This window comes from Amblyomma maculatum, chromosome 1 (assembly GCF_055883805.1).
Source record: "Amblyomma maculatum isolate TAMU_Amacu chromosome 1, ASM5588380v1, whole genome shotgun sequence".
Taxonomy (NCBI): domain Eukaryota; kingdom Metazoa; phylum Arthropoda; class Arachnida; order Ixodida; family Ixodidae; genus Amblyomma; species Amblyomma maculatum.
Window position 1 is genome coordinate 305,865,269 of NC_139344.1, and position 19,947 is coordinate 305,885,215.

The 19,947-nt window shown below is 45.5% G+C and overlaps 1 protein-coding gene across 1 annotated transcript in view; it reads right to left on the reverse strand.

The window, feature by feature from the left end:
• LOC146206991 (nitric oxide-associated protein 1) overlaps nt 1–19,947 on the reverse strand; it is a 90,220-nt gene that overhangs the window by 51,232 nt on the left and 19,041 nt on the right. Inside the window, exon 3 of the mRNA XM_084591656.1 lies at nt 18,748–18,887. Within this exon, the coding sequence (XP_084447782.1) occupies nt 18,748–18,887 (140 nt within the window). The remainder of the gene's footprint in view (nt 1–18,747; nt 18,888–19,947) is intronic.

The following is a 19,947-nucleotide window of genomic DNA, read 5'->3' on the forward strand; positions in this document are numbered from 1 at the left end:
GTTCATCAGATAAAATTACTTTGATGCAAGTTTTGCCCGTTCAATAATTAAATGTTTTTCTGATCCCTTAAAGGCCACAAAAGCGGCTGCTAGAGGCACCCCCGTCAATCAAAGGGCCGCGAGCGAAGGACCGCCCGGACGCGTATGGTGCACCTGAAACTCTTGCTTTCATGCCCGTGCTATTACTCGATTTTTACTACTTTAAGCTGAAGATGCGCAGTTTGCTTGGTGCTTAAACGAAGGAGGCACTGCCGCAATTGGTTCGTTACCTGTGATCATCGGGCTGGTACGTGCACCTTTGTCATGCTTTTAATGGGATACTGAAACATTGCCACAAATTGTAGTGCACTCTTTAGCCTTAACATATACAAAAGACTGCAGAGCAGTGTAAAGGCAAAGGCCGCATTAGCAAGCGACACTTACTGGATACGTATTGCGCTCGGATTGCTTGCAAGGCCTGAGCACTAGTTTGACCGTACCTTGCCTTACACTGAGTGCTAGGCAGTGTGAAATTTGATTGCAGGGTTTAATACATGGCTAGACTATTGCGCTGGTTGGTGCATTGAAAACACAGCACATTCAATTTCGCTGACGATAATAGCCCCAATAAGAGGCTGGCACATTCTTCAACATGAGGCTATCTATCACACTTGCCATCAGACATGGGCGCCCTCATAAGGGTGAACCCTCATCTTCGTAAAGATTTGACTGGGTGAGGGGAGGGTGAGGGAGGATCAGCACTGAAAAATTCATGAGGGTCAGGGAGGGCAGAGGAGGTGAGGTGAGGGTGAGGGAGGGAAAGGTGGAGTTTGAGGGGCGAGGGCAAATGTTCCAGAAAAAGTGCAGTTTCTGTATAAGAAAATGTACGCAGCAACACTAAAGGCACGGATGACCACACACTTTCTCCTCCACTGGGCCCGAGTTGCATAGAAAACACATATAACGGAACAAGGCACTACAGCTAGGCTTCGAAGGGAAAGGAAAAACACCAAAAAGGGCGAAGAAGCAGGAACGAAAGCCACAAAATTGCCTCGAAACTCATGGTGAACAAAAGTCTAAAAACAACCCCAGCTGCTGGGAGTCACTGAGAGCGATGTCGCTGTTTCCACCCTCACGAAACACGATGGAACCAGCGAAGTACTCAAGACCGCCGTTTCTAACTGCTAACGTTTCTTTGCCATTCAGGGAAACGCAGGTCCAGAAAAAAAAAAGCGCATCCAAAAGAGAGGGGACGCGCAGAAGAAACGTTAAACACAAAAGACAGAGGTGGGGTGATCTTATATGCTGCGACCCTGCCATGCATTTTTCTTTTCGTCCGGAACAGCTTGCATGAGGTCGATGCATCAGAAGGTGTTTCTTGACTGTCTGGGCAGCAAGGTTTTGCATAGAGCTTTCATAAGCCGAGTAAATCCCAATTAAGCAACAAAACCAACACAAAATAAACTACAGTGAAAGCTCGTTAAAGTGAACCTCGATAATTCGAATTTCCGGATAATTCGAACTAGACTACTTGGTCCGGCCAAGCTCCATAGAGATCTGTGTATAAAAAAGCCCATTAATTCGAACGCGAGTCGGTTCCGCTACGGATAATTCGAACTACGCACCGCCGCGTCTGGGTGGCTTGGTGCACATCACGCGGCAAAAAAAAAAAATAAATAAATAAATAAATAAATAAATAAATAAATAAATAAATAAAAATAAAAATAAAAAAAATTAAGAAACACTTCTGCGATCGGAAGGCATAGTTAAAGGCTGCGGACGTCCAAAACGGGGACAGAAGATGGAACCAGGTAAAACCAAGGAAAAGGGGGTAAAACTTAAATGGCGCCATGACCGGCGCGGCGGGCGGCGGCGTTGGAGGGAGGGGACGGCGGCCGCGGCAAGGTCAGTCACGGCCGGTCTCGAGGGAGAGAGCGCTTCTCTTCTCTTACGGCCTCTCCAATAGGGTCTGTTTCCACCGCCCGCCACGCCTCGGTGGGGTCGCCACCGCCCCACTGCTGCTCCTCCGCTACAGCCGTTCACGCGCAAGGGAAACGCACGCTCGCTTTTAGTTTCGCCCGCGTCAGTTGCAACCGGCAGGTCCTGACATTTCGCCCCTTATGGTTTATACAAAGTCCGTCATCAACATCAAACATTTATCGTGTACGAGGAATAATATACAGTCAACAATCCGCTCACGCACGCGCTCCTTCGTCAGTGCGGCCGTGCACGGTCGAATGAAGCTTCGGGTATACTTCAACATTTTTTGCCTCTAAGTTTTGTACAAAAATAAAATTATCAGGCTATGCAATCTGCCTTTGAATGTTTTAAGCAGGTGTAGCGCGACCTGACATGAGTGCATGCATGGTGAACTGTTGGGTGGAGATTCTGTCAACCGCTACCGTTTTCGTTTAGATCAGAAGAGGCATCGGCAAAAATTCATGGCACGTCTCAGATTCAGAGTAAATAACAGAAATTTACTCATATATAAAAATTTCACTTGTCTAGTGGAGTGGGCTGTTCTAGCTTCGTTCAAAACATATCAGTCGGCTGAAAGACCGAAGATGTATATGTAGTCTCGCGACTACTTTTAATCAAGGAAATGGGCATAAACAGTTAAGCAGAATCGAAAAGAGCGGCAAACAATAAAAAAATTGTCCTTCAAAGTTACACATTGCACTATACATTCATCAATTCATCAAAATGCGACCTGCGTCTAGAAAATTCAGGCTCAAAATCTTCCTGCACGGCTTGTGCACATAAGGAGTTGGCCTCTTGGTCTTCTCTGTCACTTTCCTGGTATAATTAATTGAGAAGAAGAATTCTGAGAAATTTTTCAAATATCAAAGAAGCTCGGGCAACAGAGTGTTAAGTTTTGAAACGCTGACTGAATCAGGATTTTAAGTACTTCGAGAACATTTGTGTGTAGTAGGTGCACGGCACCTTTTTCGAAAAAAAAAAATTGTCCAATAGGGCAACAAGCTCTGGTTTCGGATAATGCAGTCCACATAACATTGTCCTCGTAGAAGAGCGTACTACATGGGGCTGCTTCTTTCGCTAGTTTCAAGAAGAATAGCGCAAGCGTCACACCCGAAGTTCATTAACTAAACGATATATCCAGCGACGTAAGATGAACCGGAATATGTGACAGTGGGAAATGGGATGGTAGGAGATCCCATCACTTCCTTCAGTGCCTTGACTTTGCTCTCAGATGAAACGTCCGTCTTGACAATGTAGTCATGTAGTCATGTGCCGCTAGCTGTTACGGCCCTCGCGTCTGGCATAATTAGCCTTACTTTCCCGAAGAGAGCCTCAATGGGTCGCTATATAAGGGTTGAAATGAGTCTTCAGTGAGAGTGTCCTTTTTTAAGGCTTTAGAAGTTTCTTGCATACTTTCGATATAGCAGGTGAACTCATTTGTAAGTCACTGCATCGAGTATCACTTTCATCATTTATTGGCCTTTTTTTACCACTTCGAGCACAAGTGGTGTCATTGATATCAACCACTTTTTGTTTTCATAATAAGCCTAAAATCATGTAAAAATTTCATTAAAACAATGTTTATTTGCAAAATTAAAATAATGTTTATAATCACACATTGCCTAGTATATGGATTGTAATAACATTTAAAACTCAACCCTACAGCGTTATTTTGACTGTTATACTAATACTTTATATCATGTAAGCATATTGCAATTTACATTACATTCTTATGAAATTATTTCCATCTTCGGTGCTACATGAATGGTTTCGCATCTAGCGCTGAAAGGCGGTTTTGCTGTTGCAGACGAGTTGCTGTCACGTTGGCCTTGAAGAAGGTTCGATGTGATCACTGCTCATTCAGTTTTCTTTTTGTTCCTATTCTTGTACAGGCTTGGGAAAAATTCGGATTAAAATGGACAAAAGTAGCTACCGTGCCGCAATGTATGCCATGCTTGTTGAACGTTTGCTGAACGAGTGTTTTTTATATCCGTTCACGTGTGGTACGTTGACGACATGCCGCTGCAGCATCTACCTTCTGTGCTCTTTAATTTCGGGGCTGCACTCACCACGAAATTCGCGAGCGACAACGCGAAACCAGGCAAAAACCACCCGCCGCCGTTGAAGCAGACGCGGAGCGAACAGTGAGCAGGTCGCGCCCCTTGCGGTGGCGGAGGGCGTAACTCAGAGAAAAGTTCCCATTGTTCCCGCAGCGATTGAGAAGGTTGTAAGAAAGAGCGCGCGCCCTCTCCCTCGAGACCGGCCGTGGGTCAGTGCATGGCCGCGACGGCGGTGGCTGCCTGCTTTCTCTTCTGCGCAACGTAGCTCGGAACTAAATACTCGTTAATTCCAACCCTGTTAATTTGGAAATAGGGATAAGTACTCTCGGCGCGGTCCCAGCCAACGCCCATGAAAGGCTATGATCTCGGACGAGCACTACGGGTTAAACTTTTTTTTTTTTTTTGCAATAGCCATCTGTCCTTCCAACCATCAGTCGTCAACGGAAGCACGAAAGTCAGCCGCGATCATAACGCTGCTTCAAAAGCCGCTTGCTGCTATCGCGCGTTCCGATTATTGCCCCCAGTCGCTCATAGCATGATAAAGCGAACATACTGCCGGACAAGCGCTGGCCAAGTTCGCTTTCCCCCACCCTGCTAAAGTCAAAAGATAAACACGCCGTTATCGCTGCGCAGCATCTTGGCCCACTGCCAAGAAATGTGTTGTGGACCGTGACGGCGCAAAACGGAAGGACGCGCCGTTTCGCGCGCTGGGTGGGTTCATTATGCGAGCGGGTTCGTTACGCGACTATATACGGTACATTTACAGTAATACAAGTGGTTCTTGTCAGTTTTTTCGAGGCCATGCGATAATTCGAACATCGGATAATTCCAACTTTTTTCCGGGTCCCGTGAAGTTCGAATTAACGAGCTTTTACTGTAATAGCTAGTGAATTTGTGCTGAACTGCTGATAAAAGCCCCAATAAAATAAACCACAGTTCAACATCTGATGTAATCTTTGTCGTGTGTTTGCAAAACAAGCAGAATTTTCTTATTTTACCATTTTTCGCTTTGTTTTGAATTAGCAAGAAAAAAAAATGTCATATCAAGATTAAATATGCAAAGGCAAGTAATTACAACACATTCTCTTTTTTCATGATGATTTCTATACCATTAAGTTTTACTTTTTTGGTCTCCTTAAGGCAGTTTTCTTCAGAGGCATTTTAATATCGCTGGGGAAGTAGTAGCGTGTAAGCATTAAGCACAATGTCGCAAAAGAGCTGTTTCATTTCCAGTATTCAAAGTCCAGGAGTAAGGTTGTTTAATATTCTTTATTCGATTTATATCATCAGTTCTGTAGTCAGAATAAGTTTCATGCATCGTAATTCCCGACGATGGTAATGCCGTATGTTATTACAGACTCATGCATGCCATGCATGTATGACAGTGCTCAATCAGGTTCTATAAATATCTGCCAAATGCACTTTCGGGTTTGGCTTCACCTACGAGATGCCACCGCAAAGATGCTTGCAGTTCTTATATATTAAATTGCTGTCCACAAAATCCAAGCCTGCTGGAGGTACCAGCCTCGCTGAAAAGGAAGATATTTTAAACCACCAGTCAGCTCATTCCAAGCTTCTTAAGAAGGGTATTGCTAAAAACTACCAACGTGCTGCTCTTGACAAATCCTGTCTACATGAGATCACACATAGCGTACGGTGTCTGGCTGCAAATACTGATCAATGCAAGATTTCCCTGTGAGGTGGTCACCTCTGTTTAAGAGGCCCTTGCCAGTGATGCTAGGGGTGTAGAAAAGCATCGCCGCAGTGAAGAAGCGCAAGGTACAAGACCCATTACTATTACATATTACCATCGTCTTCCACCGCTTAAAAAAACGTGGCTCAGAAAGATGAAGTCTTAGTAGTCTTTACAGCACCCCCCCCCCCCCCCCCCCTTAAAAAAAAAAAACTGGCTGGCATGTGCAATATGGTGCAGGGAAAGCACAAGCAGAAATGCAGCATCAAGCAGGTAGGCGGTTCGTCCCGGGGAGAGTACCATCGTTTACCAGATACCGCTGTCCTGTGCCAAAAACTACATATGACAAATTAGATACTATTGCAGAAACTTAAGGAGCACCACGCAGGAGTAGGCACACTGGCGAGGGGTGGGCAACCGGCCGTCTATTGTCACCCCTGCCGTGGTTCGGTTTCACAACACCAAGGCGTGCGCCTCGGTTACGTAAAACAACAATCTAGAAAAGGTTTGCGTCCAAACTGAGCAGAAAAGTACACGAAGCATATTTCTTTAAGATGGAGTTCGCTTCTTGTGTTAGCAATTCAAACCACGGTTGCAATATATCCGATAACTTAAAGAGTCTAACTATCTTGATAGAAAGCTTTCCCAGATATGCCGTCTTGCCAGTGCTCTTACTTTGCCAAAATCAGCTTCACTTGTAGAGGTGGACCACGTATATGTAAGCCTTCAATGGCTCCTTATCGAAGACATGGTTCCTGTGCTTTGTACGTCACCATATAAAACGAACAAATGATGGTGGTTCGGTTTGGTTTCGTTTCGTTTGTGGGGTTTAACGTCCCAAAGTGACTCAGGTTATGAGAGACGCCGTAGTGGAGGACTCCAGAAATTTCGACCACCTGGGGTTCTTGACATCACTGACATCGCACAGCACACGGGCACCTTGCTTTTCGCCTCCACCGAAAGGTGGCCGCCGAGGCCGGGATTCGATCCCGCGTCCTTGGGAACAGTAGTCGAGCGCCGTAACCACTGCGCCACCCCGGCGGATTCATTGCTGCAGAAATTGCGCAACCATTGAACTGGAATTTTTAACACAAAGCAGGGTTTAGATTCAAGGAAAGCTACAAAAAATCACTTAACACTCGGTGATAAAGGTCTGCATGGGCCGGGCCCACCCGCTATAGAATGTTTTTTACCTACTGAGATGGGAGCACGACCTCGAAATTCAGCCCTCCAGGGCGCTTGGACCTCGAGTAAGACTCGCTGCCACAAATCCATTCAGACACTTTCGTTGAGTTCGGTTAAAATGGCCTGTAATATCGTAGCTTACAATTTATGAGACTGTTTTAAGTGTCCCTACATTTTCTTAACATGAGGTACTTTTATGCGTGCCGCCAAGGCCAAAGTCGCACCAGAGAGCACCTGTCTCGCATACTGTTAAAGCGTCTGCCAGGTCCAAACAAGAGGAAGACTTTGGGAAAGAAAACATCGAAAGTTTGCGTGATACCTATACTCTCGAACGCACAACACTACCCTTTAGCGCCTCACAGTCACTCTAAGACTGACTCAATAATAATAAAGCAGACAATTGAGGTTAAACTAAATCCAATTCCGCATAGTCATGGTATGTCCTTGGATCTCTAGCTGGCCGGTTGAAATTATAATAGGACTGCATTTTAATTTTGCTTACCCATTTCTGTGGAAAGAAAGAGGCCTCCTCTCTTCCGCAGATTCCCCATGTTGTTGTGAAGGCAGTTTTCGCTTCTCGCGTGAGCGAGATGCCTGCTTTTAGATAGCATCCTGTCCCTTTTTCTGCCTTGTGCCAAACACACGCATACACCATGTTTGTGTTGCTAAACAAACTAAAAACGAAGCAATGAAAGCCACTGTTAAAACAGCGCTAGAATACGGACAGATAGAACGAGACAAACACACATTCATTCATCTGTCTGTGTTCTAATGCTGTTTTAACATACTGCTCAAACAACCTACAAGCCAGTCTGAAAGCCACTACTTGTACTAGGGGGTGTAGCATGCTTCCCCTGACGGCGGTTTCCATGTGTTGGATGCAATGTGCCATCTCCCAGCAGTGCCGAAATCCCGTGAAGCAACGCATGTTTCCCCGTGTACGGCTCCCTCTGCTCACGATATCCTCTCGCCCCACATTTCTTGTCAGCAGTGGCAAGAGTGAGGGAGCAGGTGTTAGCACTTTACCCCCTCCCCAAAGCCACAGCAGTTAAGGTTTTAGCAGTCTACTCAGCGACAAGATTGTACTCGTTTTTTTGTTTTTGTTTTTTTTTTTTTTTGTTACTAGAATTGGGGGGCATTTAGGGCAAGGAGTTCGGGCGCTGGACTGAGTCACTGGGTTCAGCGAAAACGGGGAAAATATCCTTTCTTCGACATTCTTTCTGCGAGCGTTAGTGTGAAAACGCAGTAAATGATTGTGTAGGAATCTTTATCGAACCCATTATATTACGCAGCATGTTCACAAATTGGCAGCTAAAATCGCGAGTGCCCGTTTATCGATACTCGATGGTGTAAGCCGCGATCTGCGCAGGCTTGTGAACAGGTGAGTTTCAGTGCAAGATTACGTTGGAACGGCACATGGCGGCGTTTTAACAGCAGACAGAACTGGCCTGCCTGCTAGTGTTTGGGAGCACAATAAATGCATGCGTCGAAGGTGACAGGGATTTGTAAGTACCGAAAGCATCCCTCAATGAATGTGAAATAAGTCTTATTTGAACAGCGATGAGAAATAACACTGTTCGGGATGAAATTGTGTTTTTTTTTCTTCCATATACATGCCGCAATAAGATGAGAAATGGGTAATGAATGCCAGCCCCACATATTACCCAGAGAGCAGCTGGTCATGCTATTAAATTTACTCTATATTTTAGGTGCTGTTATCAGAATAAAGTGATGTAAATAACTCCCTCCGCATTTACCATCATGCGTAGTAGCAATATACACCTATTTTTTTTTGTGTGTGTGTGTGCAAAACTATAGGCTCAATTTTAACTCTACACCTCTAAATTTTTGTCTGTTTCAAAATTTTATTTTCAGTTTCTTGATGTCAGTAACCCTTCTTCAGTGAATCTACTTCTACCAGCGTAATTTTTTTCTCTCAGTACCGCTCCCGAAGCATCTCACGGCTGTTTCCTCCCCTCCCCATCTTTCCATACCCATCCTTTCCCAATTTAGAATAGAATAGAATAATGTTTATTTAACATCTTGAGGATGTTGGGTGCACCGGCAAAAAGCCAGTAGAAAGGCTTGACGAGGCCGATGCACCCTACAGAGGCATTGCAGTGGTACATAGCATAATATCACTTTTAGAAACAAGAACAAACATAAAACAATCGATTTTTCATCATCTATACATTCGTTCAGACTGCTTATTTAATTGATGCGGGAGAGTGTAGCTCAGCATTTGGTAACCATAATTTGTTTGGATCTTAGGTACAAGCCATTTGGGTGTCGTTCGTGTAGTGTATATTCAATCTTTGCGTTGCAATCCTGAGAGCTTTATTACCAGGCAGTTGTTATTGTGAACACCGATTTCATGCCGCCGCAAGAGTAAAGTTTCGTATAATTGTGGCAAGCGGATAATTCGAAGTTCATTGAAAATTGGTTCAGTGTGTCCAAGTCGGGGAGCATTCATAACATTTCGAACGACTTTCTTGAAAATTGGTTCAGTGTGTCCAAGTCGGGGAGCATTCATAACATTTCGAACGGCTTTCTTTTGAAGGAGGTATAAGCGGTTAATATTAGTAAACGTCGTGGTACCCCACACCAAAAAGCAATACTTAACAACAGAAAAAAACAAATCATTATACAATATTTCCTTAATACGCTTTGGCATAAGATATTTCAATCGACACAAGATACCGACAACTTTTGACAGCTTGTTCACCACCATATCAACATGATCATTCCAACTCAAATTCTCGTTGAAAATAACGCCCAAGCTTTTTACCGCCGAGACCGTTTGGATGCATGACGCACCGATCTTTAAACAGAGTGGTGGCATATTTGTCAACTTGTTTCGAGGCCTGAACAGCACAGCTTTGGTTTTTTCAGTGTTTACGTTTAAAAGATTATTTCGAGACCATTCTAGAAGCGACTGTAGGCATTTTGAGGCTTGTTTCTCAAGATCTACCAATTGGGCAGCTTTGAAAAATAAACTAGTGTCGTCAGCATAAATCACAAAAGTTGGTAGATTACTGATACGGACAACGTTATTGATGTAAAGAAGAAACAGCAACGGTCCCAAGATACTACTTTGCGGAACACCAGAAACCACGTGCTTGACATCTGATAAGTCACTGTTTATTTTTACTTGTGATCGAGAACTTAAATAGGACTGTAATATATGAAGAAACTGTCCGCAGAAACCGTAGTGTTCGAGTTTAGCCAACATTATTTTGTGATTGATGCGATCGAATGCTTTTGAAAAATCAACGAATATGCCAAGAGTTAGAAGTCTGTGCTCAAAAGACTCTAAAATTAGCTCTTTTTGTGTTAGCTTCGTTTCGAAATACACGAAATGCTGGCATGTTCATCTTGCTCTAGTTAGGCGTTGTCTTGTTCTGCTCTCGTGTAACTTTTATAGGAATTGAAAATAAATTTTTTTTTAATTCTATCTTGCACCATAGGCAGTGTTCGTGAAAATCACAAGCACAACCGAGTTACATGTTTCACTTTGCGTTTTCTGTATGTTCCTGAAGGAAGTCGGATGTGATCAGAGCACATCGTTGGTGACACCTGCGGTGCCGTGTCCAAACAACCACTTTTTTACGCGGCGTCTCCCAAATGACACCATGCATGAACAATGTACATGCAATCCTGAAACTGTAGCGCATGGCATCAGGCTCTCATGCTATGTCGCCTCCCCCACCACCTCTAAGCGAAGCGATCGAGGGTCAGGACCCCCTGACCATATAGAAATTTACGTTATTGTGTGATAGCGTTTTGCTATTATTTGAATTAGATTACATTGCTCAGTTGTCTAGTATGCCGTATACGCCTCGTGCCTTCCATTAGTGGTTGGTTAGCAGTTCGAATCTTTTCCTTCCTCATGCATTGTGAAGTATTTCGTCACTCTTATCTCCTTCAAACATACGGAGTGTGAACCAGTGAGCAGGTTTACTTGGTTAACTATTGCAGTGGCCATTTTTCTTCCTCCTCGCAGTTTCGCCTTTGATTTTGCTGCTTAGGGCACTATCAGAATTAATTGTTCTTTGCCCTTTTCACAGCCCTTAGTTTTCCTGCACAGTGCATATCTCACTGTCAGCAGCTGCCAGAACAATTACCAGATGGCTCTTGCCAGTGATTCCCCAAAGCATGAACGCAGCCCCCTTCATTTTTTAAGCACATTGTTACTTTGAGAAATTCGAATTGCTAAGCATAAATGATCAACACGGCTTGACACTGCTGAATGCGAAGGCAGAGATGAATAGTTTGCACCTACTTCGACTCAATAACATTGCCATAGATCGAAAACAATGAAAAATAACGGGAATATTAAAGGGGCCCTCCAACACCTCCTGAGTATTGCTCACAAACTATCTCCGTCGCTAGATTATGCTGTGATACACATTTGAATGCAATAACACACGTCTACGCACAGTACAGGTCCCGCAATCGTATTCAAAAGTTGGCACGCTCTTTCCTTCGACTTTTGCGATCCTCCTCCTCCTCTGTGCAACGCTACTACGTATTAGCGTTTTTGAATGACTATTGGTCTGCTTCTTTGCGACGTCACGCACCTATTAAACTACCGCTTATGCCAAAATAATTAAAATACGCTTAACTTTACTTATCAGGAAAGAAAATTGGGATGTTTTGCAGACAGAAACATTTTTTGAAAGTTTTATTTCCTTGCACTTCGTCTCACGCATGCATCTTTGCCCTTCACGCAGGCACCACGACAACCACGGTGCAGTCGTGCGCGACGACCTCGTTTCAGTTCCCTGCCGGGCACTTTCCGCCTGTGTATGTTCGCGTTTCTTGTGTCTCCCATGCGAAATGGACTTTGAAGTCGGCTTACCGGTCTCGAACATTAGGTCGGTGCCTTAAGGGGTCATGACAGCTAACAACTGAGCATAATCTGATTATTGCATTTAACTCCTCACACATTAAATTATAAATCCTCGAAATTTGAGCTCATTCCGTGCAGTAGATAGTTTTAAAATTAATGTTTATTATTAATATCGGAATCAACTTTCTGGTCTGGCAACCATTGGCCGCTGACGTCTCCGTGTCGTCTCTTATTCGCGCTGCCGGCTGCACTCTTGCATGGACGTCGTAGATGGTGGTCACTGAGTGTTTTTTTTTTTTTTTTTTTTCAGCAAAAATATTTTATTCACATATTCTCCTTTCTTTGAGAAGCCTTCACTATAATATGCGACCTCAGAAATCCTCGGACTTATTTTAGGCTTCGTCTAGAGATTGCTGAGGAGGCCAAAATTAAAGGGCTCATGCTATATAATTTAGGCATCCAATCAAAAGCGTATTATTCTTACATTATGAGAGTTAGCTTGTTTTAGCAACAAGCACTCCCGCATATAAAACGGCACTTGTCCAATGTTTCCTTCGGCCGTGTACATGTGCCGCAAAAGTGGGGAGGAGATAGCGTTATGTGCCTGATTGTTGAGCTATTGCCGTCGCTCTTTGGGTCCAAAAACTAAGACTAAATCTCAAACAAGCATACACTGACACGCGAGCATACCTTGCGACATTAAAGGAGCAGCCAAAACTTTTTAACGAATCGCTACCTCGTGACTTGCTGTTATGCGCTTGTTAGTCAGACCTAATTATTTTCAGCTGGTAAAGCATTTTTGCAAAACTATATGTGTTCAGTCTCAAAGCCACGGCCAGCGCACGAAAGAATGTACCACCGCCGCCGTTTCAGTCATCGCAAAACACAATGCGATTCGAATGCTCTTCACTGCATGCCCACACAGAACAAGAGCCTCCCAGTCGCCGCCATCTCCGTCTCGCCTCTACCGCAGCCGTGCGCATGACTGCGACAGACTCATGAGCCTCAGCTTCCGTTTTCTAGTACTTCTCCAGCAAATGACTTGTGAGTGCTTCAACGTAAGCATACACCATTTAGTTTTTCCCCCCCGTTCGCGGATTACGACTGCGCCCCAAAGCGTGTTTGTTCACACAGCTTTTGCAATGACTTGATGTATGTTGCTCGTTCGCACAGCATAAAATGAGCTAGCAATACCAAAACTGTCCACTTCTTTTCGCATCAGTTGCACCTTTATTTGTTCACAAACTACAACTGCGCTGCAAGAAGTGCCGCGGATGCTACGTCCCCTGCCTACGCCGCGTATACACACGTGGCGCCGACAGCTGCCGCTGCGCTCGCTAGACAGGATCACATATATCGACGCTTCCCGCTCAATGTGCACTCGCTTTGTGATGTAAGCAGTCGTCGATTTTGGGTCGCTACTGCCAGTACTACACTCGATAACCACATGCGACCGCTAAAGCTTGTGAGAATAAGCGCTCTGTAATAGCCAAAACTCTAGACCCGAATGCACATACTCTAGCTAGGCCTACTCGTCGCTGAACGAGCTGGCAGTTCGGCGCCGACTAAAATTTTTGGCCAAAAATCATTGCCGATGACAAGGGGGAACACATAAAGTGTACCTTCTTGATTTCCTTTTTCTAACTCGGTTAGGCTACAGACAAGCGCAGCTGTTCAGGCCTTTCACTCGAGTACCAGGTGCCAATTTTTCGCTCGGCCTCCGATCCGACCAAAACAGATCAGACGACTATCCGCTGATCAGTTCCGTCGGCGTCGCGGGGCCAAAAACCTCGTACTGTGGTGATAGGCGACCGTTGGCCGTGCTGGCGTCGCCGGTGTAATGCGACAGACCAATGCATCAATAAGCTAAGGAACCTAACCATGCAGCCTGTGAGCGTGAGCGTGCCTGTGCTGTGAGCGTGCCTAATGCTGAAGAAAACATGCCTTACTCTATATCACTGTCTTCGAGCCCCATGACGCCAAGAATTCTGCCATGCCAGAGGTAATCTTCCTGCAAAGATTTTTTGCTAATCCGGTGTCATTGGGAAGTGGATCCCCTTCTGTTCACCAGAACGGACTGCTAACGCAATGCGTCAAATGTTCACCAGCACGCACAATTGCTAACGCAACACGCCAAGTGTAGGCACTCACGGAAGGTTGCGTTCGTCATATAAGAAAAACCAGGGGGCGCTGCGCCGCTTTGTGCACTAGCACCCTCTGTGGAGACGTCTTCTCCGCGCTGCATTGAAACGCATGTTGTCGTCTGCTTTGCACTACATTCGAGCGAGTGTTTACGTGCGCACGAGCAGTTGTTGATCTCCTTCTCCTGCCACATTCTGGCTGCCATCGCGTTCCAAGAAAAGGAAAAAATAACTACAATGAACAATGAATAAATTACGGCGCGCCTTTTCGTACAAGTTGTGTGGTAAACGGGAACAGGGTGGTTGTCGGCCAATTCTGTGTAAGTATCTCGTACATATCTCACACCACTATTTGTTCTTGGCAGTGCAGCCGTCGCCATCGCGGAACCGAGTCGGCCTCAAACAACAGATATGTTAATCGTTCTACCCTCATACGTGATCCTGCTTCGGGAGCTCAAAACTGCGCACTCGCTCGAGAAGATAACTGGACTAAGGATTGCACAGGATAGCTATAGAACTTAGAAGGCAAAGGTTTCCGTGAAGAGATGTCCCCGTCTGCATCGAAAGTCTCAGGCATTTCCTCTCTGTTCGTCTCATGGTGAACTGCCACAAGAATGCCACAAGCTTCTGGTCAATGACCCAGGTTGTATCAGGCGTGTATCATGCTAATCGTCATCCCTTCTGCTACCGGCATGCACCGGTGTGCTGGTGCGACAAAGAAGTAAGCCGAGCGCTCCGCTGCAGGTCCTCCTGTCCAAGGCAATCCATCTGAGCTGCATTAATAAACGCAGTATTACAATTAATGCAGGTGCCGAATACGATCCCAGCCACACTGGAACTCCCGGAAGCCGTACACTGCCCTCTGCGTCCGTCATGCAAGACGAGACCACTTCAACATTACCAGCCACTCCACCCACGATCCTTTTTCTGGTGTCATACGGCAGAGCGACCCTTGCCTCTGCAGTAGTACGGCTGATCAAGATGTCGACGACTGGCTGTCATCATACGAAAGAGTAAGCAGCTACAAAAAGTGGGATGACTCTTACAAGCTCAGTAACGCCATATCCTATCTGACAGACGTGGCAAACTTCTGGTTTCGCAACCATGAGGCTGCTTTTTTACCACCCCTTGCTTGATGCAGAAAGAAAGAGTCCGGCACTGGCAGGTGGTCACAGCGATTAAATTCACACATGTGACAATGGGGCTCTGCCTGGCTTGGTGGGAAAGGAAAGAGCCCAGTGTAGAAGAAATACTGTGCAATAACACCGATGTTTGGGCCAGTTGGTAATGATCCATATTAAAACCCATTCGCAGCACGAATAATTCGGGATGGCGGACGGGAATTGCCTGCCTCCAGCGGTCACGAAACGAAAAGCGCTGGACATGGCAACGAAGCGAGCAATTGTGACGGAACTGTCTCAAGGTGCTAAAAATTGCGAGCTGGGGAAGAAGTACAACGTGTCGAAATCAACCATCTCGACAATTCTGAAGAATAAGGAAAAGATCGCCAGCTCCGACGCCAACACAGCGGACAGAAAGCGCCTGCGGAAGGCCACCTATGCGGACGTAGAGGATGCGCTGCTGAAGTGGTTCGTCGACGCACGGGCTCGCAACATTCCGATAAGTGGACCAATGATGCTGGGCAAAGCCAAAGACTTCGCATTCCTACTAGATTTTCCCGACTTCTGCCCAGGCAATGGCTGGCTACATCGGTTCAAAGTGTGGCATGGGATTGTTTTTAAATCGATTGTCGGTGAGGCGCGTTCGGTAAGTGACCAGGACGTTGCCCATTGGCTTGCAACAAACCGAGCCATTATTGCAAGCTACGCAGAGCAGGATGTGTATAACGCAGATGAAACTGCATTATTTTATCAGATGCTTCTAGACAAGACGCACTCCATGAAAGGGGAGTCATGCGCTGGCGGTAAACACAGTAAAGTGCGCGTTACAGTTCTTCTGTGCACTAATATGAATGGCAGCGACCAGCGCATGCCGTTTGTAATCGGAAAATCCAAGAAGCCACGTTGCTTTCGGAACCATGTACCCGTGCGCTACAGGCACAATACTAAGTCCTGGATGACACGGGATTTATTCGCAGAGTGGCTGGGCGAGTTTGACCGCGACATGCAGAGGCAAAGCAGGCGCGTGCTGCTGTTGCTCGACAATTGCTCAGCGCACCACGTGCAAACGTCTCTGACGGCAGTGACTGTACTTTTCCTGCCGCCCAATACCACTTCTAAAGTGCAGCCTCTTGATTTGGGCATAATACGCTCCTTTAAGGCATCGTATAGGAGCCGCATTGTGCAGCGCTTGCTCATCGCCGTTGACCGTCCGGCCGCTAACTTGCTGCTCCGAGTTTCATTGTATTCAGCCCTTGAGATGGTGAAGGCGGCCTGGGCGGAGGTGACGACCGCTTGCGTGCGAAACTGTTTCCGCAAGGCCGGCTTCGTCGACGCAGTACCGGACTTCGGGCCCGATGCCTCCGATGATGATGATTCCGGCGGCGATTTGTGGCAGCGCGTCGTCGACTCAGACATGGGAGGCCCTGGCATTGGTTGGCAGGATTTTATTTCTGCGGATGAAGACGCGGATATTGCGGAACCGTGCACGGACGAAGGCATCGTTTCTGAAGTGCGGGCCGAGAGCGACGCGGAAGAATCAGATGAAGATGAAACGTCTGAGCCAGCACCCGTAAGCACATCTGTAGCAATGGGCTATATAGAGGGCCTCAGACAACTTGTCTATGCCAAGGGACTCTGCGAAGAGCACGCTAGTGCTTTAAATAAACTGGAGACCGCCCTCATCGCATCTGCCCTGCAGAAACAGACGAGCATCACAGACATTTTTGCTAAGAAATAAATTTTGTGTTTTGACCGCCAACTTTTCTTTTCTCTTTTTTAGTTTGTGGTCCAGGTACTACGAACTTCGGGATATAACAAACGGACGCCGCGTGACGCTCAGGTTCGTTATAAACGGGCTCGACTGTATGTAAGCAGTTTGCCGACTGGCTAAGTGTGAAACATACGGCTGCGATATTTGCATTGAAAAAGGTGAACGTGAATAAGAAATCGCCGTCAAACTTATTCTCCAGTGCATAAACTGCGGGGACACGTCTTCATAGAGCTCGCTGCGCGTTTGCACCAATCAGATCGCGTTCATAATCCTTAGTGAATACGTTTGCTTCCCGTGCAGTGCAGAGCATTGAGAAATAGCAAACAGTTCCAAATGACTTTTTTTTTTTCCGCAAAAGGCAAAACGACATGGAAAGAAAAAAAAAGTTGCTGCCTGCACGTGACTCGCGCAGCAGAAGTGACAACTGAACGTGCTGCAACTGCAAATGAAAACAAAAGGCGACACTTGGACACTGGAAAGCAAGGAGACTACGTCCCAGGAGGTTCCTAGCCATTTTAAATTGTAAATGTGTGCGTTGCAGCAGCAAATGTCCGTTAAATAATCCCGTTTCTTTTCTGCTCTTTTTCTCAAAACATGCATTGTCAACCACTTGCAGTTTTGCGGCCTCAATATCTCGGCACCCAAAGCACATAGAGCTGAAATATTTTTGCAATGGGAAGCTGAATGTATGCTGTGTGAAATGTTGGAAGCAGATTTTTTTTTGTTTCTGAAACTTAAAATTATTTTAATGAGTTCAGTCCCACCAGGTATGTACATACACTTTGTATACTGAACTTAATAAGGCTGTAAAATGAGTGCTAATTAAGATATCAGGAACTGCTTCCAACATTTCATTCTTTACTCTTCTGGCTATCTAACCCTGTTTTTAACAACCGATTATTTCACAGTTTAGGACTTAAACAATGGAAGTTGATTATTAATTATCTTGCAAACTAATTGGCCTACAGGAAAACAGATTTCATATTTGAAATCAGCATAAAAAATTCAATAAGGCTTTAAATACTTATTACAACTGGCCAAAAAGAAGCCCCCCTTTAATGCCGCACCATTCAAGGTGCTGGTTCAGTTTTATGCCGTTTTACTGTCTTTCCCCACTCTCCTTGCTGTGGAGGTATTGAAAATCCCTTGACTTGGAAACCCTAGTAGCCCTATCGCGGGGGCCTTTCTCTGGCCATGATACGGTGGTGCGTAGTTCGATTTCTCCGTGGAAGACCTGACTTGAGTTAGAAATTACCGGGTAGTTTTATACACACTTCTATGAAACTCAAACGAACCAAGTCATACAGTTAGAATTATCCAGAAATTCAGAATGTTCAAATTAATACGCTTTCATTGTGCATATGAAGCAAATCCCAAATAATCTGATGTCACATCAGGCGCACTCACTTGTGATAAATTACAAAAAAATTTGCACTTTTTATAGTCACTTACAATGCACTGGATTGGATTTGTAGGCAATACAATGGCCCACTGTACAGAAAAACCAGTGTTCCACTAAACTTGGTGGCAGAACATTGAGGTGGCCGGTTTGGGGCAGCTTTGGAACAATATTGCATTTTAGAGAAGTACCCCTGCATTAATGAACAAGCAAACACACAGTGGGAAAGTGACAGCATTGAGTGAAAGCACTAATTAACTGCTCAAAGAGGATTGACAAGCCCTTGTACCCCCAAAAGTTCAGCAGATAGCATTGACAGCACACTTTTGGAACTTCTTTCAGTCACACACCCCATTATGTGCTTGTGTCCAGAGCAATAGTATGCAATATTTCAAATAATAGTCGCAGACCTAAACTTCCCATATCATTGATGGCAACATTGAGCCAAGAAATGATGGTTTTAAGTTATGTGAAGCAAAAGCATCAGTAGGCCTGCCAGAAAGTACAAGGAAGAAGGTTGCATGGACTGAGCCTAAAACATTGTCAGTTTTCCACTGCATACATACCTGGTCCTTGTAGACAGCTCCTGGAGTGTCATAGCAAAAATGTGCCTGTTTCAGTTTGGATTCATCCAGCGTAAAAGGGCTGTCTCGAATTCTGAGGTCAGACTCTGGGCGTTCCTTTTTCAATGTCATACCAATATGCCCTGCAATCCAAAGAGAAAAAAATAATAAACACAAGTAAGCAAACAAATCATTTTCTATTCTAGACAAACACAATACAAGTGTGATTTGGTTTGGTTTATGGGGTTTAATGTCCCAAGGCAACTCAGGCTATGAGAGGCTTCGTAGTGGAGGTCTTTGGAATAATTTCGATTTTTAAAAAAATGCGCATTTTGTCTCCACCTGCCGCAACCAGGATTCGATCCCATAACCTTGGGAGCAGCAGCACTTGCCAACTGTGACACCAAACGAACAGCTGCTGACTAGCAAATGGTACTTTTTGGAGAGAACAGTCTGTCGTCTGCTGAGAGCGGGCGGCTCTAATTGCTGGCAAGGATGAGCAAAAAAAAAGGAGTGGGAAGACCCAAATACAGCCACTTCAATAATGCCTTTGCGCAAGGCACAGTGCACCACGCAGGTCTGAAGATTCTACGATTTTTAAATTTTGGCATGATATTGTAACGGGCAGAAATATGTTTACAAAACAGGATTAAAGATATTGTGGAAGAAGGCCAGGTCGAGACGGCAAGGCAAGGGATGCCGTGTCTGGCGTCTATTCCGATGAACAACCAAGGCGTGTGCCACCGGTGGCGCCACGGGATGATGACGATGGTATGTACACGTGAAACAAGAAGATCCTTGGAAGGCTCACACAATTTTCCCGGGGGGTCAGAAGCGCCCAGCCTGGCCGCTCCTAAGAAACTGCTGCATCGCGGCGCACAAATGGTTTCAAACGAGAGACATGAACTATGTCAGTGCCACGGTGACATCGATCAGTTGGGGGATGAATAGGTGTCACTTTGTAGTTCACTGGGAAAGTTTGGGCGATGACCGTGTGTGGACCAAGGTAGCGGTGGTGAAATTTATCACTAAGGCCAGGAGTGTGGAGAGGTGCGTAAAGTAGTACTACGTCACCAGGACGGAAGGAGACCTCACGATGAGTAGAATCGTAGTGATTCTTGCGATCTTTCTGGCAGGTTTCTATGTTGAGGCGAGCAAGGTGACGGCATCTGGCCACACAAGATACGAACTGGGCAGGTACTG